The 15,788-nt window shown below is 41.9% G+C and overlaps 2 protein-coding genes across 2 annotated transcripts; both read right to left on the bottom strand.

The window, feature by feature from the left end:
- Positions 1-3,347: 3,347 nt before the first annotated feature.
- Positions 3,348-5,821, bottom strand: mtg2 (mitochondrial ribosome-associated GTPase 2). The gene is made up of 6 exons (XM_076092139.1): positions 5,465-5,821; positions 4,951-5,098; positions 4,576-4,691; positions 4,241-4,459; positions 3,990-4,128; positions 3,348-3,849 (listed from the first exon to the last, which is right to left on the bottom strand). The coding sequence occupies exons 1-6, from the start codon at positions 5,702-5,704 to the stop codon at positions 3,455-3,457; spliced, it is 1,257 nt and encodes a 418-aa protein (XP_075948254.1). The 5' UTR covers positions 5,705-5,821; the 3' UTR covers positions 3,348-3,454.
- Positions 5,822-8,590: 2,769 nt separating this feature from the next.
- On the bottom strand, positions 8,591-15,102 carry LOC142950463 (calcium-responsive transactivator-like). The gene is made up of 11 exons (XM_076092138.1): positions 14,662-15,102; positions 13,827-13,903; positions 13,653-13,737; positions 13,246-13,378; positions 12,579-12,812; positions 11,681-11,845; positions 10,260-10,361; positions 9,643-9,735; positions 9,354-9,473; positions 9,123-9,250; positions 8,591-8,617 (listed from the first exon to the last, which is right to left on the bottom strand). The coding sequence occupies exons 1-11, from the start codon at positions 14,728-14,730 to the stop codon at positions 8,591-8,593; spliced, it is 1,233 nt and encodes a 410-aa protein (XP_075948253.1). The 5' UTR covers positions 14,731-15,102.
- Between the last annotated feature and the right edge of the window lie 686 nt (positions 15,103-15,788).

Below are 15,788 nucleotides of genomic sequence, written 5' to 3'. Positions count from 1 at the left end.
AATGAAGACACGGCTGTAACAACGGTTGCTCGAAGTCAAAACTTCAAGCAGGACATTTTCAGTCAACGTGGTAGACGGCAAAAGTGTTTTGAACATTCAATTGAACATTGTTTTCTTTGAGATATCTTAAGACTGATTTTAGGACGTTTTTTTCATGCATTCTTTTAGCCTTTATCGTTGCTACATGGTACCGTCTATCCGTCTGGTCATGTAGTCACAACAAATCCATTCTTGACATGCTGACAATTCTTTTCAGAGGGGGAAAAATCCAATCCCCATGTGTGAGTGTTAAAAGTATGAAGGTGTGTCAGTGTGTGAATAAAGCACTTCCAAGGAAGTATGATAACCACTGCTGATAACCAACTGATCATAATTCCATGTAACTGCACTGCCAGCTTTGTTTCTGTGTGTGTGTGTGTGTGTGTGTGTGTGTGTGTGTGTGTGTTTGTGTGCGTGTCATCATGGAAAAATGTAGCCTTAGTGACACCTGTTATTGTTGGATCTATGTAAGAGGCGGTTTGGAGTACTTTTCCAGTACTGTGGTGAGATAATGTCAACATGATAAAATCACGGTGCGGTCAAAACACTTTACAGGTACCTAGTTGAGATCAAAATGAAGGCATAGTTCAAAGATGGGTGTGATCCCAACAAGCACCATGACTCAGTGTTGTATTTAATTTGCCAGCTGTCCTTAATCGATGTGTATTTAAAGGTGAAAATATGATCTGTTGTTGCCTTCGACACCAGGTGAAGTTGCTTGACATTTGGCTATAAATTAGAGTATCATGTTCCACCATTAAAAGTCACGTACTATAAGTCTATTTGTACTCATGTGAATCATATTCACGTATAGTTCTCAGTAAAACCTGAATTTGTTTCAAATAGGACCACATAAAGACAAGACACTTTGCATTTAGATGTTGCACTATGCAGTAATCCTGCACTAAAGGAAATGGCAGAGTAAAACCTATTAGACAACGACTAATAAGAGCACATCCATTTAATATGACTGCCATGTGGGCTACTTAATAGAGCTGTTCTGGCATCATGTTTATATTGTTTTGATGATCTGGCTTACAGTTATGAAGTCTGCTCCCTCCTCTCCATAACTCAACTTGAGGTGATTGGATTAGGAGTGAGTGAAATGGGCCTGAATACGGCACCAGCTACGTCTGAGTCACCATCTGGAAAAGGTGTGGGTTTGTGTACTTATCTGTATAATGCATATGATACTATCACCTCTATTAATAATTTCAGTTACCATACCTAAAGAAAGAAATACATACACAAGTGTATTTTCATAGTATTTATAGCAGCATGATCACATTGTGGCCACTAGTAGGCAGAATAACTCCAAAACAAACAAAGCCCCACTAAGTACGTTTATTGTTACTGGCAAACTTCTCCAACGTGCACACATTGTGGCCGTACAACATTGTAGTTTGTTTTTGTCCAAGACAGTCATTGACCTCAACTATCAGGTTTACCAGCTCCTGAGAAAAGAATATGCGGAAACTGAGACAACGTGTTGTTGACAGTGGGTCGGCTGCTCTCTTCTTGGAAAGATGGGCTCCCTGGATGCTCAGTTAACAGTTAACAGACAGCAGGTCAGTGAACACACACTCTTTTTTTTTTTTAGCAGCCGCTATAGTGAGGCTTTGGAGACACCTAACGTCACTGTAGCGTGAACCACCACAGAAGCGGCGTTGAAACATGTTTATTTTTCTGTCTGTTGACATAATATGTGACCGTGATAGCATCGCAAAATATAGATTTGGAGATAAATGTGAAAGGCAGTCAAGGTCTGGGTCAGACTATTTTGAAATGTAGTCAGTTACTGAAAAATTGCAATCTATTCTGATCATTTTTGATTACTTTAAACACAAACATTTAAAAGATTGCACTTTATACTTAAAACAAATGGACGCAAACACAATAAATTCCACAATTATTATTATTATTTTCAACATCTTAGAATGTTTTCAATGCATATGAAATGCATTTTGCATATTCAGCATAAACAGTTTGTCAAATCAAATTACCCAACAGTACTGGCACAAACTGGCACAGTCCGCTGTGTCTTGTATGTGGGATGCCATTTCTGGATCTTCATATGTTTTTGTTGCTTTGTCTTTTTAATCAAAGGCCCCAGGAGGAACATCTTGATGTAGACTGAGGCTGCAATTACCTGAGAGAATATTCACACAGTCTCCCACAGAGTCCTTAAGGAGAGGAACATACCAGGTGGGAGATCTCTAGCTGTAAATGAGTGCTGTAGCATTCTTTCTAAACAAAGGGAGCAGCAGAATGTGACCACCTGGTACACACTGAACCTGTGATCCTGGTGCAGCAGCCCTTCATGAAGCAAAGGGGTTGATGTCATCTTTGTGCAGCAGTGGCCTGACCAGCTGGAGGCTCTCACATGCTATAGTCACCCTCAGCCTGATCTCATCTGTTACATGCTTGGTACTGCCTACCACTCCCTTTCAGTGTGTGAGATCAAAATGGACTGCTGGTAGCTTTTATATTCTTTCTTTCATGTGTTCATGTTGTTTCATGGACATGTTCAGGCTTGGTGTGAGGAATTCAGGACTATCGTCACGAGGGCTTCCAGAAACAGCAGCTCCCACCCAGTGTCCTGTCTGCACGCAGCTGATTCCTCCAAGGTTGGCTACAGCAGCAAGTAAACAACACACACAATGGATAAATGGTGCAAAGACCCCATGCAATTATATTAAGGTTCAAGATTATATTTAGGTTCAAGAAATCACACAAAAACGAAACGTCAACATGTTCGTTGTCCATACAGCAGTTCATGATTTGTGCATTCATAAAGGTGAATGTCACTCCCATTTAGATATATCTAAATGTGTATTTACATTTTAAAACATGAACCAATGGTTAAATGGTGTGTGCATCATGGATACAGATTGTGTCATTAACCAGCAGCAGCTCACCAATATTATTTTTTGGACTCTACAGAGCTTTGACTAAAAGGCAAAAAAAAACATTATATGGGACACACGCACTCTGCTGGCTCATTTAGGAATTGCGACAATGTTGTCTGAAAAGTACCAAATAGTGTAAATGATGTGTTTTTTTTTGCTCAAAACCATCTTCATGCACACATATCCTTCCATTGACTGAATTTGTATTTTTTATGCATTTTAAAAGACTGACCCTAGACAGGCATTTGTCAATCCTAACATTTAAAAGTGCATCCTCTTCTCTTAACATGTAACGTGTCCCCTTTGTTGTGCAGCATGAAGCTGTTAAGGTTTCAAGACATCTCAGATATTTTCAGTGTATTGAGCACCATGCTGCAAGCCATTAATACACTTACAAACTTTGTTTTGTTTATATATTTATTGAGCAATTTGAATACATTCTATATCTTCCAGTACAAATATATACACAATACAAATATCACTTGAGCAAGAGGAAATAGTTTTCACTACCACCTAGTGGGTTTTCCTTCCCCACTGCCTTCTCCTTGAAGGTAGCCGTCATAAAGCTCTCTGAGGTGGAGGATGAGCTCCTCTGTGTTCTGACCCGTGAGAGCCGACACGGGGATGACCCGCTGGGTGACGAGGCTCTTCAGAGTCTCGATCTTCTCCCGGGCCTCGGGTAGGTCCATTTTGTTGGCTATGATGGCCTGAGGCCTCTGGGAAAGACCAGGCTCATACTGGTCCAGCTCATAACGCAGGTGCTGAAGCTGGGTCCAGGGCTCCGGAGTAGACAGGTCCAGAACATAGAGGAGGAACGGACAGCGCTCTATGTGACGCAGAAAAGAGATGCCGAGGCCTCGATTCAGATGGGCCCCTCGAATGATGCCTGGGATGTCGGCAACTACACAGAGCAGAGGGAAAAGTGGAGCGTATATATTACGAAGGGAAGAAAGCTGCAAATTATACAAAGCGAGATCCTTTTAAAACGTTCTAATACCTTTGTTAAATAATAAATAAACTGGTTTTCTTCAAATCCACTACCTGCAACTTGCTCGTGATCCCTGTAGTTGACGATTCCTACGTGTGGATTGAGTGTTGTAAAAGGGTAAGCAGCCACAGCAGGCCTAGCATTGGAGATGGCTCTCAACAATGACGATTTCCCTGCATTAGGAAACCCCACCTGAAGATAACGATTTGTAAAAATAAAATAAAAAAATCAGTTCATTTCATTTTTGGGGTTGAAAAGCAATATGGCAATGCGTATTTCAAACACGAGCGTCTTGTTTCCTCACCAGGCCAGCATGGGCCATGGTGCGGAGCTCTAGCTGAAGGACCCTCTCCTGGCCCGTCACTCCTGGGGTTGCCGTCATTGGGGCTCGGTTCTCATTGGAAAGAAAGAATCGATTCCCCTTCCCACCGGCCCCTCCAAATACGGCCAGATACTCCTGGCCGTGCTCAGAAAGGTCCACTACTGTCTCTCCGTCTTCCTTCACCACGGTGCCTAACGGTACCTTTTATAAATAAATAAAAACATCAAAGTTAGGCAGCAGGTTTATGTTAGAAACGTGCCCAAAGTGTTCATAAATTACATTCATACAGTCATTTGTGATCTAATTCATGGACTCACGGAAATACAAGTTGGGCCGCCATTCTTGCCGTAACAGTTCTTGTTTCCCCCCGATTGCCCATCTGCTCCCTTGTAAATCGGAACCACTTGCGCCAACGATTTCACAAACTTGTCCGCTGAAAGCAAGTAAATGAGGAATTAATGACGGCAGCTCGTTTTGACCTGATGCCAAACGGAGCGATCTCTGTCAGGGACTGTGTTGACATGGTGAGGGAAAAAGCCTAATCGTTTATGATTGTTAACTAAATCTTTTTACGTTCCAGCTAGTAGAGTGGTCAGCCCTGCATTTTAACGGTGTCTAAAGGCAGGAGGGGGATGATTGTAGAACATGCATGGCAAACAGACTACACATTGCTTGACGGACACCCGACTTACCTTTGATCATGATGCTTCCTCCATCACCTCCATTGCCTCCGTCCGGTCCACCCCACTCTTTCCGCGGCTCACTGTGAAAGCTGCAGGCCCCTTTACCGCCTGACCCAGCCAGCAGCTTCACACGGCGGTGGTCTACAAAGTAACGGGTCTACGAGCAAAATCCAGAAAAATATATCAGACGGTTGGCAAAGGATGGATTCAGAAAATAATTGAATTTAATTAATTTGTATTGCTTTAAGTGTACTGCAAAACTTCCACCACTGGTAGATCAGCTGCAGATTAATTAGACAGTAGTACATTCTTATGGGAAATTAATAATCAACAATATAATGTTTTTGGGCATCACTTAATGGACAAGTTACCTAACTTTAGATACAGATGCATATGTCAGTATTACAGGTTTCTTTCAGAATTATCCATGAGATACATCCAGTGAAACATGTTGGAGATGTTATTATACTGGAGGGGGAATAAATATATACAACGTAAATTACGCGTTAGCTCAAATTCTTACCAGCTTCTTTTCAGACAGCTCTCTCTTCTTCGGGTTTTCTCGGACCTTAGAGAGCAGCGAACAGGAGGTGCTGACATCTCTGAAACCACCGGTGACCCTCCGCCTCCACGCCGCCGGTATGGAAGAACAGCTGATCAAACTCGACTCTTTCCTTCTTACCTCTCGTGCTAGTATGTATCCTAAAAGTGTGTCCGGAGACAGCCACCGCGCGCTTTTAACCCTCGACAACGTCGCCAACATTGTGACGTTCAACGGACAGAGATATTATTCTATAATCGTTAAGACATGTCCAGTAACACATGTATTACCTACAGCGTGAATACATAGCACTGGCACCCAGGAGAACTACGGAACCGGTGTAGGGACAGTTTTAATATGCGATTGGTAATTATGGTGCCGTTGCAATTTGGTCCTCTACCGCCACCGTCTGTGCGGGAGTGTGTGTTAAGATCATGGTTATGATTCAGATGGGGCGAAAAGAAAACCTGCCAACTTTTTAAAAGTATTTAATTAATTGAGCGAAGGCTGTAATATATTTTTTTTAATTATATTTTAGTTATTGTGGGTTTTTTACTTTTTTACCTAGTTAATATTCTTTACTGTTTATTAGTTATTTATAATACTTGTTTTGATCTTTTTTTTTTTTTTTTTACTATGTCTTGTTTGCACTATACTATATGCTGCTGTAATCCTGTACATTTCCCTGCTGCGGGACTAACGAAGGATTATCTTATTTTATACAATAACACTAGAAGTTTGAACACTTCTCAGGGGCAAAAAGGTTTATAAAAAGTCATTTTTGACAAAATCACATCAGCAACAACCTCTCTAACTTTACCAGAATTTGACAACCTCTAACCCAGTGGAATTCATTTCCACTATATTTCCATCCATAACTAACACAATGACAGGGTGAATGACTATTTTGTGAATTTCATCCACTTTTTGTAATAAAATGTCTAAAAGCAAACATCCTATACGATGGAGGACCCAAGTTTGGGAACCACTGCTCTAACCGATGCACAATTGACCTTAATACAGACAAAACTAAAACCTGTGTGCACATTGTTCATCCTATAACTATACTAAGTAGGATGATAATAACATTATTATGACGTAATTTACTTAATAAAACCCCAAAATGCAGACATACAAAAGGTGAATGTCAGTTTATTTTTTAATATAACAAACAGTAACAAAAGACAGCAGAAAAGATCAGGCAATGCAGTCTCACAATAGATAAGTAGATAACATTCATATTTGTATTTTGCACACCAAACCTCTCTCTCTCTCTCTCTCTCTCTCTCTCTCTCTCTCACACACACACACACACACCAACATAGAACTAGAAAATACTTGCCATACATGTTCAGTTCACAGTCAAATGAAACACAGATACAAATCCAATGTAGTATAGAGACGCCCATGATTGTCATTGTTGAGTGGTACATGTGACTGTTTGACAGCCATGTTTCTCCCATTATTTATTAACCCTTCAACTAATATTATTAGCATTTTACCCCTCTGAGATAAGTCGAGTTACAGAATATACTGCAAAGCTGGGGCCTCACAGCCACAGTAACAATCAGAAACAGCGATTAGTGAAATGACCGGAGGTGTAGTCTGACTTCTTTTCAATAAATAAATCATTAAACAACATAATATATACCCATTTTGTAAGCACATATGGATAGATACAAAATTACCTTCTATACCCCTTCACCACTTGTCCTATTTTTAACATTACTTTGTTCATCTAGTACAAAAGATAATGATACACGTTTTTACTGAAAAAAAAGACTATTGATGTACTAAGCTTTATGTGTGTGCGCTGAAAGACTTCACATAGTCTGTCCATAAGTTTCATAAATACAGAACATAGCCTTCTTAAATATGACATGTCAGTTGAAACCTGCAACATAACATTTAATAACATTAGACAAACCAGCCCTAGTCTTTGCCATCATTGTGTGTCAACGAACTACAAATAATGATATACAGCTTAAACATAAGAACCAATCTCAACATGACTCACTGAGTGTATTGCACTTATTGAAGTGGAGGTGCAGGACATGCTACGGTTGTGTTCCCGAGTTACTTTGGCTTTCAGAGGATCATTCGTTAAAAACAGCCCGAATTGCACTACAATACAAAATTTCAGACAATGTACACTGTCACTGCAAAATAAAGTGCAGACAAAGTGGCAACGTGTTTTTCATGTGAAATCTTTACTGATTGGCGTCAGAGAAGTTTGACTCCCTTCCAACTCTGCACAACAATGTAGTGTCTGTGGAGAGCAATACCGCCGAAAATATATGTCAAAAATACTACCACGAGTGACGCACACTTTAAAGTCCGGATCAGTCGGCTAACTATTGTGTCTATTACCTCAGAAAGACATACACAAAGAGTGAAAGCACATCATGTTAGACCACACAGCAACACATCACAGTTTGACTAACACGGACAAACCCCCTGATCAGGTCAGGTTTAAGGACCAACAATTTCACCTTCATGACATTTATTTCCCTTATCGTGAGACAGAACAGTGTCTCAACTAGGAGTTAGAGCAAGAGCTGCAGACCTAGTCTATTAGATAAATACCAAGGAACATTTCCTTTGAGGCAAATTTGCTTTTTATAGCCTCAGCCTCACAAACCACGGGCCCGCTCTGCGCACCAAAAAAAGAAGAAAGAAAGAGGCTTGTTAAATAAGATAAACATTAAAAGCCAGGGATGGGATAAAGACAAGTGAAAGGCGAAGACAGAAAAGAAAGAGAAGGATACAGGCAATTTGCTGAGGCTCATTGACGGACTTAACTGCTCCTTCTTAGTACCCTATTTAATCCATTTGGAATGTTTACATTAACCGCCTTGATTCTACTAAAGCACCCTGACTTTTCGCAGGGAGGCCAGTAGCACTTAACGACTTCAGCTACACAGCCCTACAGTGAGCAAAACAGATGACGAAAGCATCACATTTGATTATGTATTCTTAGCTAGAACGGCGATTAATGAGAGGCTGATAAATCTGAAGCAGCCAGATCTTCTAATCCCGCTGAGCCAGCGCGTCACTGTTGAACCGTTCCGTTTTCATTTTCTTCCAACAGGACAACGGTGTGCTACCTTATTGCTGATAATTTCCATACTGACCCTGCAATGTAAAATGATTTACACCGAGAGTTTAGATTGCATTTCATACATTGTGATGTTACTACTGATACAAACAGCACAAAAGTATCATTTCAAGTTACCCCCTCATTGTATCTGCTTTCTAGATGTGTTTTTTTTTTTTTTTTAAGAGTTGGATTTGAGAATACAGGAACCAAGAAACAATGTTTTCGATTGTATAATATTTATGCCTAAAGCTACTTAAACGATGGCTTGTGTGTGTGCTCTAATATTCACCATGCTACGTCATTAAATTGGTTAATCAGAGATTAGCAGCATCAGAAAAACATCAAGCATGGTAGGAACCTGCTGCGGCAAAGCAAAGGAATAAAGCCAGTAACAATGGACAGGTAAATTCCATCCAAAACAAGCATTTGTTATATAGATTATACACATATTTACCGATATGTTAAATGAGTATTGGTCTGTGTTGCAAAGCCAGTTTCAGAGAATCAAAGAAATCTGAGATCTGATCTACTTTGATGTACCTGTTCATAAGCGTAGGGCCTCTGCGTCTGCGCTGCAGAGCCTCCCTGGGAGGAGCGGTAGGAGCCATACTGTTGGCTTTGACCCTGCTGATACTGAGAATACTGAGAGGATCCACCCTGGCCAGGACCTGTAGCAGAGCGGTCACATTCAGTTAATGTGTTAAATTCTTTGATGTGTATGTGCCTATGTGTGTTACAATGTGCACAGTAGGTTGAACGGGTCGTTCTAACCGTATCCCTGTGGCTGTCCGCTGTAGCCTTGTTGAGAGGAGTACTGCTGCTGGTTGAAGGGCTGCTGCTGGCCAGATCCCTGCTGGTACTGGGCCTGCTGCTGACTGTACTGAGAGTTACCTGGAGGTACATATGTATATACACACAGGTATGTCAGCTATTAATGATAAGAGGTAGTACTGTACTATAGTTTTGGTTGGACACATTCAGACAAACTGAGGGTTGTGAGGGTGCAGGAAAATGTAAATCTAAACACATGGTTTAAAGTTACAAAATGGACGACGACTACCTCCTTCATAGTAATGTTGTGAAGATTCATCAAAGGACCTGTCGTAGCCTTGCTCACCATATGAAGACTGTTGGTACGAGTACTCCCCGTGACCTGTAGAGAACACCGTTAAACACGTGCACAAACTCATCTGCAGAAAGGCAAAACCCACTCACAAAATAAATTATTATTTGCAGTTTGAATTTATAGCATTCGTAACAGATATGCGACGACAAAATGACAAGCACAAGCAACAATTCCAAGGCTTCTCACTTCAATGTTATGCACAGAGCACAAAGAAACACCCTGGAGGAAGTTTGCGCTCTCTCTTCAACACACTGCTATGGCACTCTCTGAAATCTGAAATTTCGGCACACCATATACAGGGGACAGTATGGACACAGACACATTGGGAGGAAACAGTTGAGGCCAATGCACATTTTATTCTCCAGTGCTTTTCCTCTCCCACAATAAGGGAAAAAAAGACAAAGACGGGGAGGACGAGCTGAAGCTTCAGCGCAGCAGTAAATCTGTCTCAGGCCTGTGGGATAGTGCTAAAAGGGAAATGCCATGACCTATAATGTGGCTTTGTGCGTCTGAGAGCTGTGTGTATGAAGTTTATGGATGTGCACGATTACCATCAGGGTAATATTGCCGGTTTATGGGCTCGCTGGAGCTCTGAGTGTGTCCATACTGCTCTCCGTAGAACTCGTCTTGTCCAATGTACTGCTGTGCAGATCCTGCAAGACAGGCGACACCACGATTTGTTAAACAGTTGGTTGGACCAATTTGCCGCTAAGTTGGAGACTAAAGGGGCTGTGCCAGGACATTTGGGCAATTCAGGCAGCCTGAAGGTGTGTTTGTGTGTGTGTGCATATGTGAGTATGAAGAATAATGAAAGACGGAGATTATTATAGACAGCTTTCTTGGAAGCCATCATCGATTTATAAGGCTATTATGAATAGTATAGTATAATTGTCTTTATAACTTACTTATATACTGTACAATTTCACTGGTGATGATTTTTTATGGGTTAAAAGGATATTAGAGAGGAAGCTATTGCGGGCCAACCCAAAAAAACACAAATTAAAGTGGAGCAATCACAATGAACAATTCCATGACAATTTACAAGAGATGTAATTTGAGAAAATGAGGATTACAGAAAGCCAGTTATCAGGGAGAATCTGATCTCTGCTTGGGGGTGGTGTGCAGAAACTCCAGATTCCAATACCTCCCTTTCCCTTTCAATTTTATCTAACAAACTCAGAAAACCATCAGAACAAAAACCCTCTGGAAGATGTACCCAAGAGCCATGCAGGCACAGCCTAATCTCTTTACGAACCACAATTGGCCCTAACGTTTCCAAAAACAGATAAGAGCTGCAGCATAAAGCAGCGTCATCTTAACTTCTGCAAAAATAGCAAAACCATTTCATAAGAACATATCCGATAGTTCACGATGTGACCAAAGAGCCACGGTTGACAGAGGAGCCCATAGCAACAGCCTCACGGCCAATCAGGGAGTGGCTGGCGAGCGAGCAGCTCAACTATGGACACAACAATTCCAAAACAATGTTCTATCTGGAAATACTTCACCCAGTCATGCAAGGATAATAGTCTAGCAGGGTGAACGAGGACATACAATCATGGTCTGTTGCCTTGGAAACCGTATCCCATCCTTTTTACACACCGTTCCTAGTCTACACCCTTCAGAAGACGTAACAGGGCGGAGCTATTAATAGGCCCATGCTGACACGGCACAAGTTAAGTGATTTACAGAGACAGGAACCCAATGTGACACGAGTGATGCATCTCAAGTCTGCCTCTTTAAGTTGCTGGAAGACGACGGACATATCTTTATTTGCTTCAACTACACATTTTTGAGGGCAAAAACTAAAACCATGCACGCACGAACTCGCAAAGAACTCAGCATTTCCGTCAATCTGGAAGCTGTGAGACTGGCATTCAGAGCCACACTTAACGGAAACCTGACAAACAGTTCTAAACTGTAGTCAAACATCCAGTACGCCAGACTGGCAGGAAGACGTCTCACCACCTACCTTGCTGTGCGGAGCGGTAGGATCCTATGGGTCTCTGAGACATCATACTGTTTCCTTGGCTGCCCTGACCCATCATGCCCATGGCCTGCTGTCCCTGATAGTGTTGACCCCCAACCTGGGCTGAGGAGTATTGTGGAGTTGCAGACTGTTGATGCATCATGGAGACTGGGAAGGAGTTGTGATTATGGGGGGAGAGATCTAATACATTAATATACACGGACACACTCTATGCACATAGCAGCATTTGCATTCAACAGCATACGCCGCATTCTCAGAACTGAGACTGGCAGAAATGTGCATAATTTAACTGACAAATAAACACAGCAATTGGGGCACAGGGAAAAGCGAAAAGGGGGTGGGGGGGGGGGGGGGGGGGGGGGTTCATCAGTCAGGGGCCTCTTAAAGAAAAAAAAAACTCTTTGAAGAGATGCTTTCAAGATGCTGCTCTGAGGGTCAGGAGTCAGAGATAGGTAAAGCCTGGAGCAGAGGGAGGAAGGGAGGAGGCAGGACGCCTCTTTGATGAACTGAATGTGTTTGCTTATTTCGATTTGGAGGGGATTTACAGACCGATGAGTGCAGAAATGCATCCAAGCAAGTGTTTTAAGCAACATCCAGGGGCGGTTTGACATTCCGAGGTGTTTCAGACATCATCTAACTGGTTTACTGGTTTCTAAATCGCTCTGAACACTTAAAAGGCACTACTTTTAACACCCCCTTCCTCTAAGTGACAAATCTTGCATCATACTTAAAAAACAGCATAAAGACAAATGTGACATCTTGCATCTTTTGTGAAGATGAATTTTGGCGTGTTGACATCATAAGCCTGAAAGAATTCCTTCCCATAGAAAGAAAATAGACCAAATATCCCAGCAATTAGGCTCCTCTATACCTGGCTCACCTTGGTTGGATTGCATGTTGAGGTTGCTGCGGGAGGAGGAAGAGGAGGGTGTGGAGGAAGAGGAGGAGGGGGAAGAGCCATAGCCAGGCCCGGTGCCCTGGGAGGAAGGCGCAGCGTGGCTGAAGCCGGAGGCTGAGGCCGAGCTACCGTAGCTGCCGGCTTGCAGGCCGAGGGATGCGAAGGGAATAGCCGACTGCGCCTGAGCATGCTGCTGCATGGGGGCATGGCTGGGGCCTGACGACACACACGCACAGTCAGAGCAGCCGGGTCCCAATGCGGTGCCATATCATGTTAATCATGGGCCCACATTCAGTTCATCTTTACAGGAAGATTGCATGGTTGTACGAGGATTGAGTGATGAATGTTAATGACGTGTGTAAAAAAAAGAAAAGAAAAAAAAGAACCAGAGACAGAAAGTAGCTGCAAACAAATCTGACTATTAGCTGAACATAAGATCATCAGATGTTTGCAGGCAATGAAGACGATAGACAGACAAACAGTATCTGCAGACAAACATGCAGCATAGTCAGGGTTAGAAGAGCACTCAAGACAGGGGACGGACAACAAGATGGAGCTGCATGTGTGCACATCAAGTCCGCGGTTTTTTTTTTGAGGGGAGATAAAGTTTGAGCAGGCCAGAGTTTATCTGTGAAAAGCACCTTCTCACCATTGCTCATTTGGCTCTGCATCATTGATGCGGGGGGCAGTCCAGGTGCCATGTTGTCATTGAGGTTGCTCGGAGTGTGTCCCCCACTCTGGCCCATCCCTGCAGGGCCCATTGACGTGTTGGGAGTGGGAGGCTAGAAAGTAAAAAGACACAGTTGATCAATTAAGATATCATGCTCTTATTTTATATTTTATATATTGCCTCCTATATTTTCTCCTAAATTGCATTATTTGTGTTTGTTCTATGGATTTATGAGTGGACAAATTGCAAGAAAAGTGAATTTTTACTTCTATTAAATCAGCTTTGTCTACCCAAAGACTCTCAAAATAGATTTATTATGCAGAATGAAACTGACGAAGACAGTGAATCTTTCTTGTTAGGCTACTGTTACTGAAACAAGGACTCACTGCGGGAAGTAGTGACTGCATGTTCTGATTTGAATCTGCTATCGTGGCCAAGTACACAAGATTTCTGTGCAGGATCTGCTGATACCTGTCAAAAAGGGGGAAATTAAACATTATTTACTCACATTTACCTTATTTACAAAGCAACAGTCAGGAATTAGAAAAAAGAGCACTTACTGTGTGCATTCAGCTGTCTTGCCTTTGCTTTGGTAATCCATTATAGATTGTATTAAATGATGATTTTCATCCAGCATCTTTGGGAGACAACAAAATAACTTCAGCTCAGTGTCTTAACTCACAGTGCAAGGAAAATGATACGCTTAAATATGCAGTGTCGTCCTGGATTTTCACAGATCTTCAACCCCCCTTTCTGGGTCAGTTACTGCATTTTTACCAAAAAAACATCCACTCAGTCAAAGCTAACAGCAGCAGCAGTGAGGAGTACAGAGTTCAGGGGTTTCCTGTGTTGCTCAGTTATCCTTTCATCATACACTACCATGCATTTCTCAGTGGATGCTTATTTAAGCTGTATGCTTATTGCAACAAAGCGGCTGTCCGTTAATGACCGTTTAAACCTGCCGCTGTGTGAGCTTGCATGGCACCTATAACTCATAATAAAAAATAAACAAGTTCAAGTGTTGCGCTTTTAAATTGTTGGAAACAAGTCACACAATCTAAAGATGACATTTATGTTATCATGCAAATAAACGTGTTCGTCATGAGTCGGGGAAAAGCGGCGAGATTGACAGCATCACAGGGAGACAGCTCCGGACAGTGATGCGCCTTTTGTGAAGCGGTCGCCTTCATCACCGTGGTGGCTTTGTTTGGTTCGCACCTACACTTGACTGTAACGTTACAATACCAGTTGCCATTTCTTCTGACATTCACCACAGGCTACTTTCTTCCGCACTGGCGGCGGAGCAGCGCACACTCCCATCCAGACCAGAATATTTCCACCACAACAAGCGACGCGACGTGGATGAAGGTTCTTTTTTCTTTTCTTTTTTTTTACCTTTTGAATCGTTTGTTGTGTCACCTCCCCTTTACTCCTGGGGCGCGCCGATGAAAACGCCACCGACATTTTGTCATATGGGAAATAAAAGCGCGTCTTTTATTCTAATATTGTCATCCCGAGCGCAGCGCTCTACTTGGTTACACAGTTTGTCCATTACCAGGAACTGGGGGGGTATTTACGGTGAGATCTCTCCTGTCACGAAGGAAGAAAAATAATAAAACACTGGATTTCTCCAGAATGTAATTTAACATACGATTCTGCTGGTTATTTGTTGTGTGCATGCGAATAATGACACGTATGATAAACGGGTTACGTGACAGGGGTAAATCCCTCTCCCTTCGTGTTTGGTATAACCCGGACAGTGAGTAGCCTACCACTTTCCCTCTCTGTACGGGGTGTCCTTTGATTCATGAAAGCCAATCAGTCCACATTGTCGACTACAAGTTGTTTTTTTTAGCACCTTCAGAGAAAAATGTGACCACTCCATGATGATGCCACAGTCATGTTCATATTTGATACAATATCTGTCCATTTCTCAATCTGGGACGTCTGAACAGTTTTCATATCAAGCGACCCACATCTAAGATTTTTGTTGGTTGTGATATCATTGGACAGTTTACAGTATGTTGAACAAAAAAAAAACACCAGTTTCTAGTTAAGACAAGGGAGTTTAATAGAACACCAGGATGATTAAAGTACATCTATATATCAGTGGAGTGAGAACCTTCACTATAGCCTAAAAGTACATTTTACAAAAAAAGTATACCCGTTTTCAGCTTTGTGGCAAAGCATTTTTAACCCTTTTAAATCACATCCCTGTTAATTTTGTGCACCGTTGTAACAATTTGCCAGATCTAGCAAGTGTGTGTTGCTTTGACAGAGGAAAGTTTATTTTCTCCACATTGTGTCTTTAAAAAAAAGAAAAATTACATTTTAGTGTCAGAATGTTTGGAAGATGTGTGGCTTGTGAAAAATATAGATACAGGAAACCAATTTTCAGTGGGGCGTAGGTAGCATAGAATGGTATTTCTCAAGTACCTCAAATAGTTAACTGTACTTAGTTTCATATATTAGGATGGTCCAACCCAAGGTTTACATGTTTAAAGCTCGCTTGTGCATATAAT

The sequence above is a fragment of the Anarhichas minor genome, unplaced genomic scaffold (genome assembly GCF_050575085.1).
Source record: "Anarhichas minor isolate MPS153535 unplaced genomic scaffold, ASM5057508v1 ptg000003l, whole genome shotgun sequence".
Lineage (NCBI taxonomy): Eukaryota > Metazoa > Chordata > Actinopteri > Perciformes > Anarhichadidae > Anarhichas > Anarhichas minor.
This window is presented reverse-complemented; position numbering and strand designations above follow the sequence as displayed.

Bases quoted from the DNA above. Each gene is read 5' to 3' on its own strand.
- mtg2 (XM_076092139.1), bottom strand. From the start codon at position 5,704: ATGTTGGCGACGTTGTCGAGGGTTAAAAGCGCGCGGTGGCTGTCTCCG. The intron at 5,099-5,464 runs GTAAGAATTTGA...TTTTGCTCGTAG, and splicing joins AGCTGTCTGAAAAGAAGCTG to ACCCGTTACTTTGTAGACCA. The intron at 4,460-4,575 runs GTGAGTCCATGA...TATTTATAAAAG, and splicing joins GCGGCCCAACTTGTATTTCC to GTACCGTTAGGCACCGTGGT.
- LOC142950463 (XM_076092138.1), bottom strand. From the start codon at position 14,730: ATGTCGGTGGCGTTTTCATCGGCGCGCCCCAGGAGTAAAGGGGAGGTG. The intron at 13,379-13,652 runs GTGAGTCCTTGT...TTTACTTTCTAG, and splicing joins TGCAGTCACTACTTCCCGCA to CCTCCCACTCCCAACACGTC. The intron at 12,813-13,245 runs GTGAGAAGGTGC...GTGTGTCGTCAG, and splicing joins GCAGAGCCAAATGAGCAATG to GCCCCAGCCATGCCCCCATG.